This window comes from Microtus ochrogaster, linkage group LG4, assembly GCF_000317375.1.
Source record: "Microtus ochrogaster isolate Prairie Vole_2 linkage group LG4, MicOch1.0, whole genome shotgun sequence".
Classification (NCBI taxonomy): Eukaryota; Metazoa; Chordata; class Mammalia; order Rodentia; family Cricetidae; genus Microtus; species Microtus ochrogaster.
In genome coordinates this window covers 8,564,990-8,586,905 of record NC_022030.1, presented here as the reverse complement: position 1 = coordinate 8,586,905, position 21,916 = coordinate 8,564,990, and the positions used below count along the sequence as shown (strand labels likewise).

Sequence of the window (21,916 nt, the reverse complement as noted above, 5' to 3'; positions counted from 1 at the left end):
TGGCAATGGCACGCTTTGTTCTCTCTCCAAAGCCTGGTTGTATCTCATTCTCTCAAGTCGTCTCCCCTCTTGAGGTTGCAGCTCCTACCTGTGAGAGAATAACCAGTGTCCAGAAGCTCAGCAGTTGTTGATGGGTCTTGGGATTCCCAGGCAATGCTTCTCCATGAACTGGAGAACATGGGCTTCAAAGGAGTAGCCATAAAACCAGGCAGCTGAGCTCTCTGTAAGCCTTCAAGGCTGCCTTTCCAACCAAAACAGTAGGTTCTAGGTGACTTTGTACAGCGTGTAAGAATAGTTTGGCCCAGGTAAAGATACACATCAACACAAGCATTCTCAATGAGTTGTCCTCCAGTGTCTGTTACATGAAACCAAAACCCTGATAAATTGGGATATTCTGGGGGATTTATCTTATTATTTTATGTGTATCAGTGTTTTCCCTGTGTGTATGGATGTGGAACACATGTATGCCTGGGGCCTGTGGAGGTCAGAAGAGAGTATTCAATGCCCTGGGATTAGAGTTCTTTCAGCTGTTGTGAGCTGCTATGTAGGTGCTGGGAATCAAACCCAGGCACTGTGTGAGATCAACAGGTGTACTCACCTGCTGGGTCTACCCCGCAGCCTGAGAACTAGGATCTTTCATGGCTCTTCCGACCAGGAAGAGCCAATAGCTCAGTTCCTTATTTGCTCTTCTGAAGTGATCCCGTCCATCCAAGTCAGTTGCACGTTCTGCAGTTATAACATTGTTTTTAACTGATGAAGAGTTTTGCCTGTGACATGGGATCACCAGTAGTGATCCCCTTTGCCATATTGCCTATTCTACAGCCTTTGCCACATAGGAGGAGGCAATTGGAACCACTGTACAGTCTACGATGTGCCTGGGTGACTGCTAGGGGGCACTGTGTCTAAGAGTAGGTGGCTCAGGAGATCTGAGGCAGGAGAATAACAAGTTCAACATCTACTGGGACTACAGGCTGAGTTCAGGGTCAGCGCAGGTAGCTTAGCAAGAATGTCTCAAAGTTAAAAATCCAGAAGAAGGCTGAGGGGGCCTGGGCTGTGTATAGCTCGGTGACAGGGCACTTTCCTAGCACGTGCAAGGCCCTGGACTCAGTCTGCAGTATTGGGGCAGGAACCAAAACAAACTAGAGGACAATTGGGGCTGGTGATGTAGATCAGATGGTAGAGTGCCTGCACCGTATGCACGGAGCCCTGGGTTTGATCATCACCCTTATCTAAAACAGAGGTGATGATACATGCCTGTAATCCCAGCCAGCATCAAGGAGGAGAGGCAGGCAGGCTGTAATCCCAGCCAGCATCAAGGAGGAGAGGCAGGCAGGCAGAAGCCCAGGATCACCCTCAGCAACACAGAAAGTGTGAGGCACTTCTGGGCTACAAGGGGAGGAAACTTTTTTAGAGGAAGTGATTAGATATCAATTCTTTTTTTTTTAAAAAAAATTGTTTTTCATATAATAAATTTTGTTCTTCCCTTCCAACCAATTCTTCCTTGAACTTCCCTTTCTCCCTACCCACCTAACTTCATGTTCTTTGTCAAAACAAAACAAAATGCACATGCGTGCCGTCACGTGTGCGCACACACACAGCTATGAACAACATGGGGTCTATTTTGTATTAGCCAATGGCTCCTGAGCCTGAGTGTGGTGATCCACTGTTACTCCATTAAGAAACTCATTTTCCTTCTCCTAGCAAGTATCGTTTAGACATAGCTTCTCGGCCAAGGGTGGGGGCCTTTGTCCACTTCCCCCGCTCAGTGCTGGGATCCTGTGCTGGGATCCTGTCTGTCTTGGACCTGTGTAGGCCTTGTATGAACTGCCACATTCTCTGTGCGTTTATATGTGCACCAATTGTGTTCAGTCTAAAAGACATTGATTCCTTGGAGGCATCCTTCACCTCTGGTTCTTACAACCTTTCCACTTTCTTATTTCTGAGTCTGGAGAGAAGGGTTTGGTGAAAACATCCCATGTAGGACTGAGTCTTCCAAAGTCTGTCACCCTCTACATATTGTCCAGTTGTGGGTCTCTGTGTTAACTCCCACGCACTGCAAGAAGTGTCTCTGCTATGGCCTGAGCAAGGCACTCATCTCTGGTTTTGCAGTATGCCATCAGGAGTCAATCTTTTGCTATGTTCCCTTTGCAGAAGAAAACACGGCCACTTTAGCAGTGTCGGGTATGGGTTCCATCCCATAAGTGGGCTTTAAATATAACCGACAAGTGTTGGTTACACCAGGATATCATGCAGGCAGATTGCTAATGTCCCTGGAGGAGTTAATAGCTGGGTGAGACTGATGACTGCTTTTCTCCTCTGGTAGCACGGAGCGTCCTTTGCAGCACTGTGAACATTATTCAGTAAGCGGGGAGAGTCTAGTTGGGTGGGCTCCATCTCTCCATGTTTGATAGCATAAGTATGTTGCGTCTTTAGCAATAGAGTCTCACCATCAGGGTGTAGAGGTAACCAATAGTATTGGCAATAGCCTATGATGTTTAGCAAGGATAGAGGGTCTGGGGGAACCATTTGGCAAAGACTCAACAAAATAACCAATATCTGGTAATAGGGATTTTAATTGGTAGTATATGGTGTCAGTTAGGGCATTCTCTTCTCATATTTTATGGTTACTACATTTAAGTTCCTTTTATGTCTATCTGTCTGTCTGTCTGAACTTCTACAGTAGTAAGTTTCCATATGGCTTTTCAAAAGGCTTTTATTGCATTCTATTTTTAAATATTGACTGGAAGGTTTGGTGGAGAGAATGAGAAGTAGCATGTGAATGAGATTCTACTTATATGTTTTGAATTCAGAGAAATTCCATGAGCTCTGCTGGCACCTGAATGACTGGCCTTTATTCCTAGTCTTCCTTTTGTAGTTAGTTTTGTTTTATTGTTTTGTGTTTTGTTTCCTTGGTTGGTTGGTTGGGTTTGGTTTTTCGAGACTGGCTTTCTTAGTGTAACCGTCCTGGCTGTCCGGGAACTCACTCTGTAGACCAGGCTGATCTCAGACTCACAGAGATCAGCCTGCCTCTGCCTCCCAAGTGCCGGGATTAAAGGCGTGTGCGACCAGCATCCAGCCATTAGTTTTTTTTTTTTTTTTTTTTTTGTTTATCACATAGCGTTCATCTTGTTCATCTTGTGCCTTGCACTGAGACAACTGAAATTCATTCTTTGGGGGGGGGTGTTTTTTTTTTCAAGACAGGGTTTCTCTGTAGCTTTAGTGCTTGTCCTGGAACTAGCTCTTGTAGACCAGGCTGGCCTCGAACTCACAGAGATCTGCCTGCCTCTGCCTCCCAAGTGCTGGGATTAAAGGGCTGTACCACCACTGCCCGGCACTGAAACTCATTCTTTAAAATTATGAGAGAGTCATTGTCTTTGGCTCTGTTTTCAGAACCTGGAATGATTTCACACCTTACATTTTACGCAAAGGGATCCAACTTTTGTTTGTTATATTTGAACAGTTTAATAGTAATTGTTGAAAATCTACCACAAAACTCTGCAGATTTATGGGGAGGGGATTGCACTTTTTAACCCTTGCCCCCACTCCACACATACATGCAAGGATCAAGCCCTGGGTCTCGTGTACCAAGCATGAAAGAATTCTATTCCCAAACTGTATCTCCAGGTGACTTCCATGGTATTAAAGAAAAGGGCCTGTTCTGGAACGGAATTGAGATGTCCTTGAATGTTCAGAACTTTAACTGTACCTACACAAGCCAGCCTCCTGCTGCGGTGGTTAAAGCAAAGTAAAAGAAGCTTTTCTATAGGCCTTATTTGCTATCTTGATGAAACTCTTAGCTTTGGGTTGGTGGAAGTTAGTGGTCTGCTAATTTAATAGATCCCAAAAGGTTTTGATCAATTAGTCACAGGGTGTTGGTTCTAACACAGAGGCAGGCAAGGAATGACTGTTGATGGGTCTAAAGCTTGTTCAGAATAGGGTAAGCAGCCTTTGGACTGGCAACATCCCAACCTCGCCACACCGCTGTAGTTCTAGTTAGTCCATCAGTCTTTGTAAGAACAGCTTCTTTCCCAGCATCCTCATGAACATTCCCTCCTGTTGATGAAGCATCACATGGTGAGCACGTAGGGGACACATATTATTTGTTAACTATTATAGGCTCATTCCCAGGGTCTGATGTTGATGAGGCTGAGTCAGGGCCATTGCGCTCTTGCTGAGAGACACCTTTATGCACATGCGTATGTGTCTGTCTGTTTTCAGTGAATACCGGAGAGAGGGTAGAGAAAGGTGACAGGTCATCTCCGCTAGCAACACAGGTGTAAAATGAGTCTCCATTGTCACAGTGAAGGAAAGGGCTTTTTGCTAGGGAGCCTTCTTTGTACTGTGGTATCTCTAAGATTGGTGAGCGTGCGCGCGCGCGCACACACACACACACACACACACACACACACACACGATGATGGTTATATTTTGTGGGCAGGGGGAATTCTCAGGAATCCCAACCCCTGTCCTTCTGAAGGTAGCCAGCAGTGCTCAGCAAAGCCTGGGTCTTGATTCCTTTACTATTTACGTCCAAAGCCTATCAGCTGGTCTATAACTTGTTTTCCATTTGATTGGAGTAGAAAAAAATTTGACCTTTTTCATTATTCCTTTTCTTTTTCATATGTATACTATATATACACTATTCCCCCCCTCCCATGGCCCCATTTCAAATTCACAATTTCATATATATATTTATATGTATATGTGTGTATGTGTTTGTGTACACAAACACACTTATGAATGTTAATACTCCCTGCTGAGTTCATTTAGTGTTGCTCTTCTCTGTGTTTTTAGGACTGACCGCTTCATGTTGGATATCCACTCAGAAGTTCTCTCTCTCTCTCTCTCTCTCTCTCTCTCTCTCTCTCTCTCTCCCCCCCCCTCTCCCTTTCCCTCTCCCTCTCTCTCTCCCTCCCTCTCTCCCTCAGAAGGCATTAATTGCCTGTAGCTCTTCCTCTAGAGATGGGCCCCTTGAGATTTCCCCGACCTACAATGTCATGTTGGTCATGTTGTCATCATTTGGGTCTTTCTTAGGCAGTCATAGTACTGAGATTTCATTGTTGACGCTTCCCTTATGTATGTAGATAGAAGATATTACCATGCAGCAGACTTCCTGGTCCTCTGACTCTACAACCTTTGCCCTCCCTTTTCCTCTATGTTCCCGAGCCTTGGGTATACTGGTTGTGCTATCAGCTGGGGCTGGGCACCCCTCAGTTAATTGTTCTCTGCACTTTGGCCGGATGTGGGTTTCTGTAGCTGTCGCACCTGCTACAGAAGAAGCTTCTTTTCCTAGGAGCGACACTTACCTGCGACCGTAAGGAGAAGCATTTCGAACCTCGTTAGGAATGACATTAGTTTAGAGATGTGGAAGTAGTAGGTTCTTGGGTAGAACCTTTCCCAGACCTGGATAGCTGAAGGTTTACAGCGTCAGGCCTCAGCTCCTTTCCGTTGAGTAGCCCTTAGGACCAATTAAATCAGCAGTCCTCAACGTGGGGGTTGTGACCCCTTGAGAGTCAACTGACTCTTCTTTTACAGGCCTTGCCTAAAACTATCGGAAAATGCCGGGTCTTACACTATGATTCATCACAGTAGCAAACAGTTATGAAGCAGCAATGAAAATAATTTTATGGTTGTGGGGTCACTACGATATCAGGGACTGTATTAAAGGGTCACATCATTAGGAAGGTTGAGAACCACTGGATTAAACAGCTGTTGGTTCCCACTTAGATGTAAGTGCTGCTATTGCATTCTGGGGATGTCTTGCCATGCTCGCTAATGCTGTAGTTTGTTAAGCCCCACAGCCGCGGAGGACTGCTGATGGCTCTTCCCCTGGGCAGCTTGCGTAGCATATTCCATTACTATGAAGGCTCATCCTAAAGGAGGCTTTCAGTTCCGTGCCTCCAAGTCCTATGTCCAAAGTTTGTGGTGTCTTCAGCAATAGGAACTTACCTTCCACTTCTGGGAGGAAACTGAGGGCAACAGCAATGCCCTCCCTTTATTGTTTGGGGAGTCACTTGGACTCCCCTGACCAACAACTTAAAAGGCTTCTTATGCCTGGTCCTGAGATTTTTGTTAGATATAGTCTGTATCTCCTTGGGAGAGCATTATCACCCCAAATGTTGTGAACGTATCCAACTTCATTAAACCTATGTGCGCAACACATAAATGTTATGTACAGTTTTAGGGAAATGTAAACTATGATTCCCTATGACTTTTTTAAACATTCTTAGTGTTTTTTATCCTTTCTCCCTCCCCACCTAAAGCTCCCCCTGTTCTCATTTCCCCTTTCGTATGACCTGTAATCCTTAATCCCAAGATGATGTCATAATATATGTGAATATCATGTTAAGAGTTTTCATATTTTACAATCAGATAGAATTATTTTATATATATATTGTATTTGTTTGTTCTTCCCATACATATTTCATATTGACTGGAAAAAACTATGAAGCCATGGTTTTGCCACCATCTTTAAGGATTTGATTCATACTGGGAATTGGATAAGTCTTGGCTTTGTGATTCTTCTTTTTTAAGCTCTGTTTCTCCCTGTGTGGCTTGACATGTGCTTATTCACAGTTACAGTTTTTACCGTCCACTCCCTTTCTCGTTTCATCCCTTCTTGTGTTTCTTTCCTTTTCTTTTGAACATACTAGTCTCTGGTTGGTTGTAAACTCTGAGAAATAAATATCCCTAATTTGAGGAAATGTTCCCTGGATCGGTTCCTTAGCTCTTCCCCCAACTAGAACACAACAGATTGCTGTTGAATTTTGAATGTCACCAACAGACAGAGGATAATGGCTAAGATGGATAATGACATGCCCGAAACACAGATGGGCCCGTAAATCAGTTTTCTTTCTCTAAGGACTTCCTTCTGACATGGAGAATCAATGTAATTAGCACTGATTTCAGACCAGTATCATTTGAATGGTTTCTCTATGGCCCCACTGTCTGACACCCGATTTATTGGATGCTGCACTTTGTTCTGTCACCTGAGTGTTTACTCATAGTTATGGGAGGGGGCAGTTTTGTTGTTTGGGGTGTGGATGTGTGAATGTGTTTGTGACATGGTGTGTGGGTATGTGTGGGGGTCAGTGCCCGTGCAGATGGGTGTGCATGTGAAGGCTATACCCACTTTGCTTTTTGAGACAGGGTCAGTCACTGGTCTGGAATTTACCAAATAGGCTGGAGTGGTTTCCCAGTAGGTCCTGGGATCACCAGACTCCACCTCCCTAGCCAAGATGGCTACCCACCTTGCTGGGCTGTTGTGAATGTTTCTGGGGATTGAAGTCAGATCCTCATGTTTGGGTGACAAGCACTTACTTCCTGACCTCTCTCCTTAGGTCCTGTTATTTATGGGGATAAGGTATCACTCACTGTATAGCTCAGACTGGCCTAGAACTCAAGATCATCTGCCTCTCCCTCCTCAGGATTGGGATTATAAGTGTGCACCACCACACTCTGCAAAAAACCACTTATTTGAAAAGAAAATCTTCCACAGTACTTTGTAAACGGAGACTTCTCATTCTCTCCTGGCCGCCCAGACCCAAATAACCACACAGAAACTCTATTAATTCCAACACTGCTTGTCTTATTAGCTCAGGCTTCTTATTAAGTAACTCTTACAACCTAAATTAACCCATTTCTATTAATGAGGCTGTGGCTTACCAGGTAAGGTCCTGGAGTCTGTCTCCTTCTGCAGCTACATGGCATCTCCTTGACTCTGTCTACTCCCTCTATATATCTCTGTTCAGATTTCCTGCCTGGCCAAGACAGCTTTATTCATCAACCAGTAAAAGCAACACAAATACAGAAGAACATTCCACATCAGTACTCAGTAACCATGATCTCAAAAGGAGCACACAAGAATGCTATGTGCATCAGTCATGTTATAGGATGATTTACAGGGCTGATTAAAAATAAAAGTACGTGAACTTGATGGTAATGGTTTGGAGACACCAGGAATAGTTAAACTCCACTGGGTACCAAATCAAATAGAAAAGGCTGTGGGGTTTTGCTGTCGATGGTGTTCTTTTTGTTTTATTACAACAGAATCAGAGGGTACTGAGGGTTACAGGTGATAGTAACCTATGGCTTTCTCTTTTCAGATAACAGGCCACTTTCTGCTTTATCTCCAGCATCAGTCACTGGCCACGATGATGATGGTAATGGTCATTCGAAGTACACCCCAGACCACTACTCCACACTAGGAAGGCTTGATAGCTATCGGTCTATGGGGCAGTGCTCGGAAACCAGGGACTCCAGCTGTCAGACCGAAGATGTGAAAGTCATCCCGCCATCGATGAGGAGGATCAGGGCCCACAAAGGGCTAGGCATAGCTGCCCAGATGAGCCACCTCTCGGGCTCCTCTGGCAACATGTCTGTGGTGAGCGACTCGGCAGGTATTGTCTTCCCCTCTCGCCTCCATAGCGATGCTGATTTCCACAGCCTCCCACGTTCTGGCGCGAGAGCGAGCTCCTATTCGCTGGAGGCAAGGATGGGTGCCCTGGGCTCTGCTGACGATATGGACGACACTTCTCCCTACCAGGGGGGTAGCTCACGGGGACATGAAAACTTTGCACATTTGGGAGGTGCCTCGCGGTCTGGAATGCTTTCACGGCCCAAGTCTCAGCAACTGACATTCTTGGAGAGCGAAAACATCGCAAGCCCAGCCTGTGTCGTTTCACCTCACGCAGCCTACTCCACCAGCGTCATCCCCAATGCCACACTGCTGTCCTCTTCAGAGGTCATTGTTATTCACACTGCCCAGAGTGCCGGGCAGCTGGACAGTAGAACGCCTGGCTCATCCACGTACTCAAAGATAAAACCCAGAGACCGCCCGGCTCCCCGATGTTCTGTGAAAGATGACCACCCGTCCCCCAGTCACCACTGGAGTGAGAGCCATATCGTTCATTCTTCTGCCCCCAGTGCCACCACACTGTTAGCCCTCTGCGATTCAGGGGGCTCTCTAAATGCTCCAGCAAATCGGGAGAATGGGTCTCAAGCCGTACCCTATCATTGTAGAAACAGCCTGAGCTTCCCTGCCCACTCCCCCGATGTGGATGGCAAGAGCGAGTCTAGTTATTCGGGGGACAGGGGGCATGGCGGCTCTGAGCCCTGGGACTGTAAAGCCTCCAGCAATGGGCGGTCATCCCCTCTGAAGCCACACCTGGCCACACCTAGTTGCTCTACTCCCACGAGTAACATGAGCAGCTGCAGTTTGGACCAAACATCTGTCAAGGAGGATGCCAGGTCCTTGTATTCCGAGGACCACGACAGTTACTATATGACCACTCCCAGTGATGCTGGACATGAGACTGGGCACTCGTACGGTATCAGTGACGGCTTTGGGAACCCCAGGCACAGTATGGTCAATGTTTTTGATGGCAGGGCTCCGAGAAGCCAAGGGGATCAGGCCCATCCCCAGGATAAATCCCTTTCCAGAAACATCTCTCTGAAGAAAGCAAAGAAACCCCCTCCGCCCCCATCCCGGACAGACTCCCTGCGGAGAGTTCCTAAGAAGAACAGTCAGTCAAATGGGCAGGTGCTCAATGAGAGCCTCATCGCCTCGCTCCAGCACTCGCTGCAGCAAAGCCTCGCTGGCAAGGGCAGCAGCTCCCCTTCCCAGAGCCCCAGCAGCGACTGCGAGGAAGCCTGGCTCCCTCGGTCCCGAAGCCAGAGCGTTGTCAGCGAGGGGAGCAGCATGACCTCCACCACCGCTCCCAACGTGTACGCCCTATGCGGGGCAACGCCGTCGCAGAGCGACACAAGCAGCGTCAAGTCGGAGTACACAGACCCTTGGGGCTACTACATTGACTACACAAACTTGCCGGAAGATCCAGGGAACCCCTCAGGCGGCTGCTCAGCTAGCAGGGAGGCGCCAACTGGAAATGGGCCCGTCGGTCACATCCACGAGGGCTCCAGAGTCCCAATGCCCCAAGTGCCTGGTGGCTCCGTTAAACCAAAGATCACCTCACCAGAGAAGTCACAGAGAGTCACCTCTCCATCCAGTGGGTATTCCAGCCAGTCGAATACACCCACAGCACTCACCCCTGTGCCTGTGTTTTTAAAGTCAATGTCACCAGCAAATGGGAAGGGGAAGGCCAAGCCCAAGGTACCAGAAAGGAAGTCGTCTCTCATCTCCTCCATGTCCATCTCTTCCTCGTCCACTTCTCTCTCTTCTAATACTTCTACTGAAGGAAGTGGCACCATGAAGAAACTGGATTCAGCCCTAGCCTCGCCCCTTGCTCCTCCCCCTCCTCTCCCCTCTCTGCCTTCTTCCTGTCTGGCAGACAAGTCCCCTTTTCTTCCACCACCTCCTCCCCTAGCAGATTGCTCAGAGGGCTCTCCTCTGCCTCCCTCTCCGGTGTTCCCCCCTCCACCTCCAGAAGCCCTTGTTCCCTTCAGCTCCCCCACTGACAGGTGCCTTTCTTCTCCCCCCACAGCTCTTAGCCCCCCTCTTCCAAGATCCTCACCTCCTTTGCCAGCACCTCCTCCACCTTTCTTTCCCTCATCGGAACCCCCTCCCGCCCCACCCCTGGACCCTAAGTTCATGAAAGACAACAGGCCTTTTTTCAAAACCTCTAGCCAGTCCGAATCCTCCAGGGAGGCTCTCCGGCGGCCTGCCAACAAGGAGGAAGGCTGCCGACCCCCCATGCCCCTGATCACCACGGAAGCGTTGCAGATGGTGCACTTGAGGCCAGTGAGAAAGAACTCAGGCGCCGAGGCAGCCCTGTTTTCTGAACCATCAGCTCAGGAACAACGAACTCCGACTGCTCCACAGTATCACTTAAAGCCATCTGCTCTCCTCAAATCCCGAAATAGCATAAATGAAATGGAGAGTGAAAGCCAGCCTGCCTCTGTGACGAGCTCGCTCCCGACGCCTGCCAAGAGCCAGAGTCAGGGTGACCATGACAGTGCAACCGAGCGTGGTGGCCTTCTGAGCCGCAGTGATGGAGCTCCGTGTGCGGGGCCCAGCCTCCGGACCACTCTGCTTCCGGACTCTTCACCCAGCAGGAAGCCACCTCCCATCTCCAAGAAGCCCAAACTGTTCCTGGTGGTACCACCTCCGCAGAGAGATTTCACAGCGGAGCCCACAGAGAACGGGAGCGAAGCCTTCCCAGGCGTGCCCAGCCCTACCAGGGCAGAGGGGGAGGCTGTGCAGAGCCAAGAGGAGAAAGCTAGCCCAGCATCCCGAGCTGGTTCTCATGCTACGGCCCCCACCCCCAGCAGTCCGGTTCTGGAAAGAGGAGCTGCAGGGTCCTTGTCCCCTGGCAGCGTGGAAACCAATGCCTCCATGGTCCAGCCCAGTGCCTCACTGGGACCCACACAGGAAGAGTCAGCCAAGAGCAGCGTGGATGATGAGGGCAATGCGGAGAGCTGCCTGTCTCAACAGGGCAGAGAAGGTAAGCCTGGCTGCTCTCTCCTCTGCCGCTCTGGGGCTAAGCCAAGTAGGGCTGCTCAACACTCAGTGGAGCCAGGTGAAGCAGCCCAGAAATAGGCGAAAGCCAGCACTGTGTGGGCTTCTGACACACCAAGCTGCTTCGTGAAATTGTTAAAGGGCTGTGTGTGTGTGTGTGTGTGTGTGTGTGTGTGTGTGTGTGTTTGTGCGCGCGCCTGCAGCAGGCTGGGTTCCGAGTAGCAGGAGTAATCTCTCTGCAGAAGCGCGACAAAGAAACATTCTAACAAAATTTAAGAGCAACTTAGTCCAAAGTCTGTTGCAGCAAAGACTGAGCCCTGACTCTGTCAGTTGAGTGTTGTGTCTCCCTCTTTCTGTAAAAACTCAAACTGCAGAGCCACCCGGCTATCACGTTGTCAGGAATGGCAAGGAAGCAGCGTATCCCAGAGCCCCGCCAAGGACTCTAGTGCCAGTCATCACATCTTGTGTTTGCCCATCTCTCTTCTCTCTAGCTGGGCTGCTGGAGCCCAACACAGCTGCTGCTTCCTCGGATGCCGGGGACTTCTCTAAGGAAGAAGGAAGTGATGGCGTGATGACCCCCACTAAGCCCAGGACCACAGAGGACCTGTTTGCAGCCATTCACAGGTATCCCAGACTTCTTTGGTACACTTTCATATACGAATTTCCTCTTTCCATTTGGCGCCTTTGTTGTCCTGAGGTTTTCCTTTGTCAACCAGGCATTCAACTCTACTCATTTTTAGGTGTCTTTCTTATACTTTGATTTCAAGTCCGATTTCTGTTTTACTTTGTTTCATTGATTTCTATGATGGTGTTGTGGACAGTGTGTTACCTCCTGGTAGACACAGCTGTGGCTGGCAAGGCACCTAGTATGTCAGTCATGTGACCCAGTGTTTACTTACAAGATTTGGCTATGAACTAGGGTTAAGAATACTGCATTCTGGGAACTTAGGGTACACAGACTAGTTCTACAGAGCCATGTTCCCAAGAATGCTATAGTCGATTTATTTATCATTATTTGTTTGTTTGTTTTAGAAAACCCATAATTTCATAGTGCTTTCTTTTCTGGCTCTTTCAATGTTTCGTCAAAAGTATGTTTTTCTTTCTTCCTTTCTTTCTCCCAATTCCTCCCAGATCTGCCCTTGGCCAACTTTCATATTTTCTCTCTCTCTCTCAAAAAAAAAGTTGTTTTTTTTTTTTTTTTAAAGCCACTCAAGCTGCCCTGGTTGATATACCCAGTATCGCTACATTGAAGAAAACTGACTTTTTTCTCTCAGCAGCTATCATTTGTGAATAGCTTCTTAATAGGTGTGTGACTTTGTGCCCACTTGCCCTCTTATGTGCTGGGATTTTGTCCAGCTAGAGTTTATGCACGTTTTATATAGACTAAGTTCATTTGTAGGTCTGCCCTGTTGTGCCTGGAAAATGCTGTTTCCCTAAAGTCGTCCATCACATCTAAATCTAACAGTCTTTCCACTTGCTCCTTCCACATCCCAGAGCTTTGCTGGTCCTGACGCAGGACCCAGCACTCCAAAGTCTTTCAAGGGGTAATGGTTCTTTTGCAGGAGCAACAAAAACAAAAAAACAAAAAAAAACCTCTTTAGTTACTATATACTCCTAGCGCCACCTGCTGGCTTTTAAAAGAAGTACACTCAGTCGGTTGTCAAAGGGAATTGTTACCTGTGTTTAAATGGTTACCGATGAGTGTAACTGAGTGCACACTGCAGCCTCGTTTATTACATTGCTGGTCTCTATACAACATAGTCTTTGCATAGCAGCATCATACTAACAAATGCTAAGACTGAATATGTACAAGCACTTTAATGCTATGGAAGGGAATGCTCTTACAGCTTAGATTTCCTTACTTCCAGGGTTTCTGATAACTCTTGTAATGTTTCTATTCTGTCAAGACTTTGTTTTAGAGCCGGGCGATGGTGGCACACGCCTTTAATCCCAGCACTTGGGAGGCAGAGGCACGCGGATCTCTGTGAGTTCGAGACCAGCCTGGTCTACAGAGCTAGATCCAGGACAGGCTCCAAAGCCACAGAGAAACCCTGTCTCGAAAAACCAAAAAAAAAAAAAAAAAAGACTTTGTTTTGACCTGAGTGACGGTCCCTATTTTCCTTTGGAGACGAAGTACCCTATAGAATCGTTTGATTCTCTGGGTAAATAGCCCGTGCCAGCACAGCTCCCGAGAGCTTAAATGAAAAGGTTGTTGCATGCAGTAGAGCGTCCCACCCTTCCCTGGAACTCTGTGCAATGAAGAAGAGCAGGGAAGCAAGCTGGGGTTTGAGTTATAAAGTTGAGTTGACAAAGAATTATACACATGTCTATCTTCTTGGTTTTATTTTTGTCTCTTGGCTGTAGTGTTGTTCTAAAAGCCCCTAAAGACCACTTTACCGTTGCTTCTCTGGTTTCTTTGATCTCATTAGAAATAAAAAGGGAGCCAGCTACCCAGTTCTTTCTTGAAATAGGGAGATGAGAAACACATCTTCCGAGAGCCAATTAAGTGGCATTTGTAGTGGTTTGCGCAGATGCTTCTAACTGTAGCCGTGTTGGGCACATAATAAGCCCTCGACAAATATCTTCTGAATTAATTGAAATCAATTGGAACTTAACTGTTAGGAAATTCTTCCGAGACCCAATGTCTTTCATCTAGGATGGAATGCCCTGGGTTTCTAAATATATAGGAATCTGTATTTATAATTATAAGCCACAGGGATGTGTGTTGTCAAGTAGCTGTGTGTACAAAATACCCGGTCTCAAGGAACTCCAACTGTTGTGGAGCCCAAATTACTGCAGATTTTTTTCCTAAAAATATTCCAAAGGTCCCTTGTATATTTTATTTTGGCAACCTTCAGAAGGCACGGAAGAATGTGTGGCTTCTGCGCCAGGGACAGTGCCATCTATGACAGATAAAGAAATCAGCCCGTTTTGTATGCTTCTCTGCACACATGGGACAAAATTAAAGGCCAAGTAGCCTCGGGGGTAGACTGAAAAGAGAGCTCAGTTATATGCCGGTTTCTGTTGTCCGGATTAATAGCGAATTAGCCAATGTGATCAAAGTCCACCTGAAGGCTGGGACACCTAGAACTTTCCATTTGTGTCCCTCAGCACCTCTATCCATAATGTCATATAAAAACTCCCCAAACTGGAGCATAGCTTTCCAGTTTTATCATGCAAATCAATTCTCTTCAGATTGAAGGCCAGATGGAAAGTGTAGAACTCCAGTTGAGGTGTGAAACTTTAATATTTATTGAAGCAATTAGACTTTAAGCCATTGTTAACTATTTAAATGCCGGTTATAGCCATCATCTTTAAAAACACAACACGCGCGCGCGTGCATACACACACACACACACACACAGAATGCACAGACAACAGAAGTTTAAATTTAACTCATTTTGTCAGAGGCAGCTGCCCCCTGAGAAATAGCAGTCATTTTTTGTTTGTTTGTTTTTTAAGTCTCGCCATCTCTTTTAGTTCTATTATCTACAATTAAAGGCCCTAAATTTCAGAGAGTATGGCTGTGGCCTTTTGTGTCTCAGCACCCTCTGACCATTTAAAAGCAAATCAAAACAAGCTAGTGTCTAGAAGACCAGGAAGGCAGAGTTGCTCCGGCAGCAATCAGTGTAAGCGGCAGAGATGTGTAGTTACATGTGAAGAAGATCTCAAGACTTGAGTTGTACTAAGTACGTCTGTGTGGGTGTATGGGTGGGTGGGTGGGTGGGGTGATAATTGTCTAGACTTCAGTTTCTTTTTTAATCCACGATTAGACTAGACCCTTTGCAAACCCTTTTCCACCTCCAAAAATCTGAAGCTGTTCTTACTTCATTCGCTGCTCCTGTTGACCATTGTACAGAACTATTGAACAAAAATACTTTCGGCACACTTCATGGGGGTGGGAGCATCTGGTGCCCTGATCGGTGGCAAATAATATCAGAGGAGCTCTTGGGCTCCTCTTTAATGGTTCGAGTGTGTGTGTGTGTGTCTGTCTGTCTGTCTATCTGTCTGTCTGTCTGTCTCTCTGTCTGTGACTTGCACAAGGTGTGACAGGAAGATGACAGGTGACCTAAGGGTTGCTAAGGATTGACTTTCAATCTCAATTTTGTTTTATTGTAGATCCAAAAGGAAAGTCCTTGGCCGGAAAGACTCAGAAGATGATCACACCCGAAATCACTCTCCCTCCCCGCCAGTGACCCCCACAGGGGCCGCCCCTAGCCTGGCCTCTCCGAAGCAAGTCGGCTCCATTCAGAGAAGCATGAAAAAGAGCGCCACCAGCAGTGACAACTTCAAAGCTCTGCTGCTAAAGAAGGGGAGTCGCTCGGACACCAGCGCTCGCATGTCAGCTGCGGAGATGCTCAAGTCCACCGACCCCCGATTCCAGAGATCCAGGTCGGAGCCTGCGCCAGACGTCCCAGACAGCCCGTCTAGCTGCTCCCCCAACAAAAACAGGAGGGCCCCAGAGGAGTGGGCCAAGAACGAAGGCCTGATGCCTCGGAGTCTGTCCTTTTCAGGCACTCGCTACAGCCGCAGCCGGACGCCACCCTCTGCAGCCAGCAGCAGGTACAGCCTGCGGAACCGCATCCAGAGCAGCCCAATGACCGTCATCTCCGAGGGCGAGGGGGAACCTGCCGAGCCAGCAGACAACAAACCTCACAGGACCCTGGATGCTGCCAGGGGATGCTCTCTGGACAGACTGGAGGGGCAGAAGGTGGACCGGGACAGCCTGCTGTGTAGGGAGGAGTCCAGCTCTGTGGATGGAATAGGAAGGGCAGAGGGCAAAGGTCTCTCAGAGCACTGTGGGCGTACTGAAGAGTTAGGGTCAGAACCTGCCTCTCTTGATTGAGGTTGGAGGGAAGTGTATCATTCTCGGAAGTCTCTGTGGCCTTTTCCTGGCTTGTGGGGACCCCACTCAGCATTGGTGTTGGGGAGGTCTCTGCCTTGCGGGTCATTTAGGACTCACTCGCCACGTGGCTTAAAAAGCAAGTAGAAGCTTCAACTTCTGAAAGTGCTTCCTGGGGAAGATTTTTGTCGTTTGTTTGTTTTTCTCAAAAATGCCGGGTGTGTGGATTTGTGCATTTTGAACACTTCATTCTAACACGTACACACACTAACATTGTGTATCGAAATAAGAGAAAAAGTCAGAGCTAAGGTAGAACGTCATGGAGATGATGGTAACTGCTTTCAAAGCATTATGGGTATGGGAATGAGTAAGTTCACTGAGGAGAGATTCGAAGCTGTTACTTCTAAGAGGCAGTGGGGCTGGTTCTAAACTTGGAACTCACGGAAGCCAGGGAGAGGCTGGGAAATGGCTAAGCAACTCATTGGTTCAGGTACTTTTCCGGGGGAGGGGCTTTGCTATTGCTGCTGCTGCTGCCGCTGCCGCTGCTGTGGCTGCCTTGGCTGCTCCTTCCTCCTGCTCCTTCTTTTGTAAAAATAACCCAAGTAGAAGTGTTGAGGTCGTGTCTTGTGCCAACTGCATACACTTCTAGCCTGATGTCAGAAGCATGGGTGGATGCTTTTTGTTTTGTTTTGTTTTTTACATGAATTCCCTCGAGTTGCAACCAAGCCCTCCACCAGCTGAGGTGACGGGGTAGTAGAATGGGTCCAGAGAGCCAAGAAGAGCAGGGGCTCTGAGAGGAGGGTAGGGTAGTGAGTGATGCTGCTGGTATTGTTTCCTGCTTAGTAAATGAAATATTTTCAGAATTAATTCAGAAAACGTGCACTGTAGAGCTGTGGGCGGAGCTTTCCCTTTACAGAGAGTTTTGTTTTAACACCAGACTTTAAACTTGCGTGTGACCGTTTGTCACTTGAAATGTCAACATTTGCTAACTTTTGGATCTCCTTTTGGTTATACCAAAGAAAAATAATACAGCTATTTTTACCCCCCTTGAACTGCTTGCAGCATCATGTCCTAACTTAGGTTTACCAAAATCTATTATATATTATCTCACTTTGAAGAAAATGCTGACTCTTGTTAGTGAAAGAAACTGATAAAATTGGTAGGGCTTGGCTATTAATTAGCCCCGGGAAATGAGTTTTTAGATTAAAAAGATTTTTTTGCACCATTTGATTTGTGTGGGTTTTTATTATTATTATTATTTGTATTTGTTTATGAGCTGAGTCCTTTCCAGGTTCTTCCCATCAGAATTTCAACATGCTTGAGAAGTGAGATAAAAGTGTGCAAAGTGTTTGTTTACCATAATGCCCTTGTGCCCCTTGTTCTGTCCCAGGTTTTTGTATATCCAGATTAAACCAGTGGTTACACCAAGCTTCTGTAGCCGCCAATGACAGCTTGTGACAATATGTGGAAGGCCAAAGCACCACAAGGTGTCCTATACAGAACCCTTGGTAGTGTTTGACGTACATCCTTGTGGGAAGGAAGAAAACAACTCTCACCCTCTGTAGAAAACAGAGCTCTTCTCACAGCCACAAATGGCAGCTTGACACATGACCACAGGGATTTTTATTTTTAATCCTCTGGGTCTATTTTCCACTACCCGGGGCACACAGATCATTTCTTGTGAACCTTCGAAAGCTTATATGTTGGGTTCTGCATACCTCATAAAAAAATATGAGAATGGTGCTGGGGAGATGGCTCAGAGGTTAAGGGCACTGGCTGCTCTTCCAGAGGTCCTGAGTTCAATTCCCAACAACCACATGGTGGCTAACAGCCATCTATAATGAGACCTGGTGCCCTCTTCTGGCATGCAGGCATGCATGCAGACAGAACACTGTGTACAATAAAAGTTAAAATGGTGTTGTTTAAAAAAAAAAAATAGAATGTATGTGGTATCAGAAATCCTGAACTTAATATATCAATATTTGTTTGAAGGCAAGATGAGGAGCATTAGAACTAATTAGAAAATGATTTTAAAATCCCCATTTTAAAGATATTTATTAGCTTTTTAAGTTTGTTTTGAATAAAACACTTGTAAAGTCAGTATTTGAAACTTTTTTGTTTGTACGTGCATTTAAAATTTTTTTAAGTTATTGATGAAGTACCTATTATAAGTTGAACATATTTTTCCTTATACCCTATCTCTCCCTACTTCTCTCCCACTAATTCCTCATCCCCCTGGATATTTTTTTTTTTTTTTTGGTTTTTCGAGACAGGGTTTCTCTGTAGCTTTGGAGCCTGTCCTGGAACTCCCTTTGTAGACAAGGCTGGCCTCGAACTCACAGAGATCCGCCTGCCTCTGCCTCCCGAGTGCTGGGATTAAAGGCGTGTGCCACCACCGCCCGCCTCCCCCTGGATATTTTTATTCCTACTTTCTGTGTGGCTATTCCACTACAGAATCATTGAGTCCTCAACTGGATATGAAGTGAAAAACAGTGAGAGCCAGACGGTGCTGGGGGTGGGGCAGAAAGGAGAAAGACCATCACAGACTTTGGGCAGTGCCTCTAAAGACATAGGGAAACCCACCTGAAGTGAACACCCGAAAGTGTTGAGTGATGGGTGGACCAGTGGTCTAGCTGGTGTGGTTTGTGGAGGGATGTGGGTAACATACAGGGACAGAAGAATCTTGACCCGTGGTGTGTCCTCAGCTTTGCTGCTTCCCTGGAGCGAGAGCCACTTCCGCTAGTGGGCTAAGTCATTCTCCAAGGCGTGTGTTTGGCTTTGCACCTAGGTCATACTCCAAGCTTCATGAGAGCTGAGTGGATGGCCCTTCTCATGCCCGAGAGCCAGAGAAGCACCAGGGCTAAGTGTCCACTTCATTTTTCTAAGAATTAGAGTATTTGATCTGTCTGTTGGGAACAGTCTTAACAGTGACTGGCGTGCCATCCTCTGAGTATTCCTGAAGAATTCTAATTGAAATATGGGGACAAGAATGAATACACACACACACACACACACACACACACACACACACACACACACACATTTGTTCTCCATATCCAGGAGTCCTGTATCCATGAAGTCAACTAACTACAGATCAATAAAAAATCTGAGAAGAGGATGGGGTGGGCTTGCTTTTCATGAGTGAGTCTCATTTTAGACATTTCATAACTGTTCGTTATAGGAATTACAACAAAAGAGAAAAGGGGTCATTTCAGAGTCTCCATTTTCTCCACCCACAGGCGATACCCTGCACTCTGCAGCTAGTATCCGGGGAAGCAGGATATACTAGATGGATCCCATTGTCTGTGCATGAATATTTGTCTCAGCCTACATGGAAATAAAACGTTTATATTGCTGACATTCCATCATTTGTATCTTAGGACAGGTGTTGCTAGTTCTGCAAACTCTATGATGCAATGATTCTTATAGGATCTAAGTAACACCAGTTAGGGGCACCATACCACTTACAGTCTTATGTTTCCATCTCCCCCAGCATCCTATGGTATTCCAGAAGCTATTGGTTCAGTCTTATAGTTAGTACAACCTGCTTTTAGGACCAGATGTGCATGGATGTGGAGGCCAGAGGTTTGATGTTGAATGTCTTCAGTTGCTCTCCATCTTAGTTTTTGAGACAGGGTCTCTCTTTGAATCTGGCGCTTGATTGAGTGAGGTTGTCTGGTCAGTGAGCACCAGAGATCTACTTGTTTCTCTGTCCCCAGTCCTGGGATGACAGGTGCACAGTGCCCTACCCAGCTTCTTACGTGGGTGCCAGGGCTCTGAATCCAGGTTCTCATGCTTGTGTAGCAAGCACGTTACCAGCAGATCCACCTCCCTCCCTTCTGATCTAACACTCAGTACACACTACATGCAGTCTGTTGGGTGTTATTTTTTCCCTTTCTTTCAATTTTTAAAATTTACATATATGAGTGCTCTATCTGCATGTACAACTTTATACCAGAAGAGGGCATCAGATCCCACTGTAAATGGTTGTGAACCACTGTGTGGTTGCCCGAAATTGAACTGGAGCCTCCAGTGAACTTAATGGCAGAGCCATCCCTCCGGCCCCATGTGTTGTTTTCTTTACCAAAACTATCTCTGGGACCACAGGATCTACCAAACCATGTGGCCCAGGTGGCTAATTCCTTTACATCTGTCACTTCCAAAGAAGCCTTTCAACCAAGGACAACTCAACCTCTCTACTGTGACAACATTCACTTGGGGACTCTACCTGATGTCTTAAGCATACCTTATTCCTACTCTGGCTTAGTGGGGACACAAACTCCTTCCAGTTCCAAGATCTGTAAATTACTTACTGAGCTACTTTCCGGTTCTTCAGTCTGGGTAACTTCTAAGTTTGGGTAACTTCTTTTTATTCTTTCACATAGTCAAGTGCAACTAACTACCCAAGAAGATCCATGGAAGAATGTTCTCTTGGGCTGGAGAGATGGCTCAGAGGTTAAGAGCATTGTCTGCTCTTCCAAAGGTCCTGAGTTCAATTCCCAGCAACCACGTGGTGGCTCACAACCATCTGTAATGGGGTCTGGTGCCTTCTGGCCTTTAGGCATACACACAGACAGAATATTGTATATATAATAAATAAATAAATATTAAAAAAAAAGAATGTTCTCTATTGATCTTGCTCTGCCCTCTGGGTTGCTTTTGCTTGTTTTTGTGTTCCTCCCCCACCCCACTCCTGCCCATCCACCCCTTTAATTGTGCTTACTATGCCAAACAAACTCCACCAACATTGGTCTCCCATGACACTGATTTCTGTCTCTCACCTCACTGCCTTGGCTGGTTTCTGCCTCCTCCATCCTTTCTTTGCTGCCTAGAAAATGCCTAGAAGCATTAGCCTGGGCAGTCCCCATGGAGATGTCATTTCCTCCTTCTCTGAAAGATCACATCCTATACCCGGTGAGTGCCAGTGTCTAGACACAATTATTTTACATATTTTGTCTGGAATTTTGCTTTAAGATATAAGTATAAATTGAGTTCCTGTTTTTCCCATCATAGCCAGAAGCAGATGTTGCCTCACAAGACACCTAAAAGGCACTACTCAAGATCACACTGGTTTGTTTGTTTGTTTGTTTGTTTACTAACGTGGTTGGGGTAAAGGAGGTTTAGAGGACTACACTTTCCCCAAGAGGAAAAACACTATGTGGTTACTTTACCTGCCAAGCAGGTCAGAGTAAAGTCAATTGTAACAAAAACTAAGGAGCTGGCTCAGTGGTTAAAATGCTTATGAAACATAAGGACCATAGTTCGGGTCCCCAGAGACCATATACATGCTTGGCAGAGCTGGCCAGCCACCTGGAATTCTAGCTTTGGAAGGCAGAGACAAACTCCCCAGGGGAAGCTGGCTAGTAAGATTAGCCATATCATACATTCTAGGCTTGGCTGAGAGGCTGTGCTTCAGTGAATAAGGTGGAAGAGTCTTTCAGGATGGTTCCCAACATTAACCGTGGGGCTTCACATGGACACTGTATGTGCCCATGAAAATAGGGGAAAAAGACTAGGGAAGGAGCAGCCAAGAGACCATGGACACAATGGGGCTGTGGTAGGCTAAACCTTGTCTAGAAGTACCCTTCTGTTCTAGTTTCCATATGCCTCTTCCAGTTTCACGAGGACAAAGAACCACAGGACTAAACCTTGTCTAG

General features: G+C 46.6%; 1 protein-coding gene across 6 annotated transcripts in view; it reads left to right on the top strand.

The window, feature by feature from the left end:
- Window positions 1-17,479, top strand: part of Nhsl1 (NHS like 1) — a 219,991-nt gene extending 202,512 nt beyond the window's left edge. For all 6 annotated transcript variants that reach the window (XM_026786231.1, XM_026786232.1, XM_013351438.2 and 3 more), the window contains 3 exons: window positions 8,106-11,402; window positions 11,908-12,040; window positions 15,536-17,479. In XM_026786231.1, coding sequence (XP_026642032.1) covers window positions 8,106-11,402; window positions 11,908-12,040; window positions 15,536-16,262 — 4,157 coding nt within the window. In that variant the 3' untranslated portion in view covers window positions 16,263-17,479. The remainder of the gene's footprint in view (window positions 1-8,105; window positions 11,403-11,907; window positions 12,041-15,535) is intronic.
- The last annotated feature ends 4,437 nt before the right edge of the window (window positions 17,480-21,916 follow it).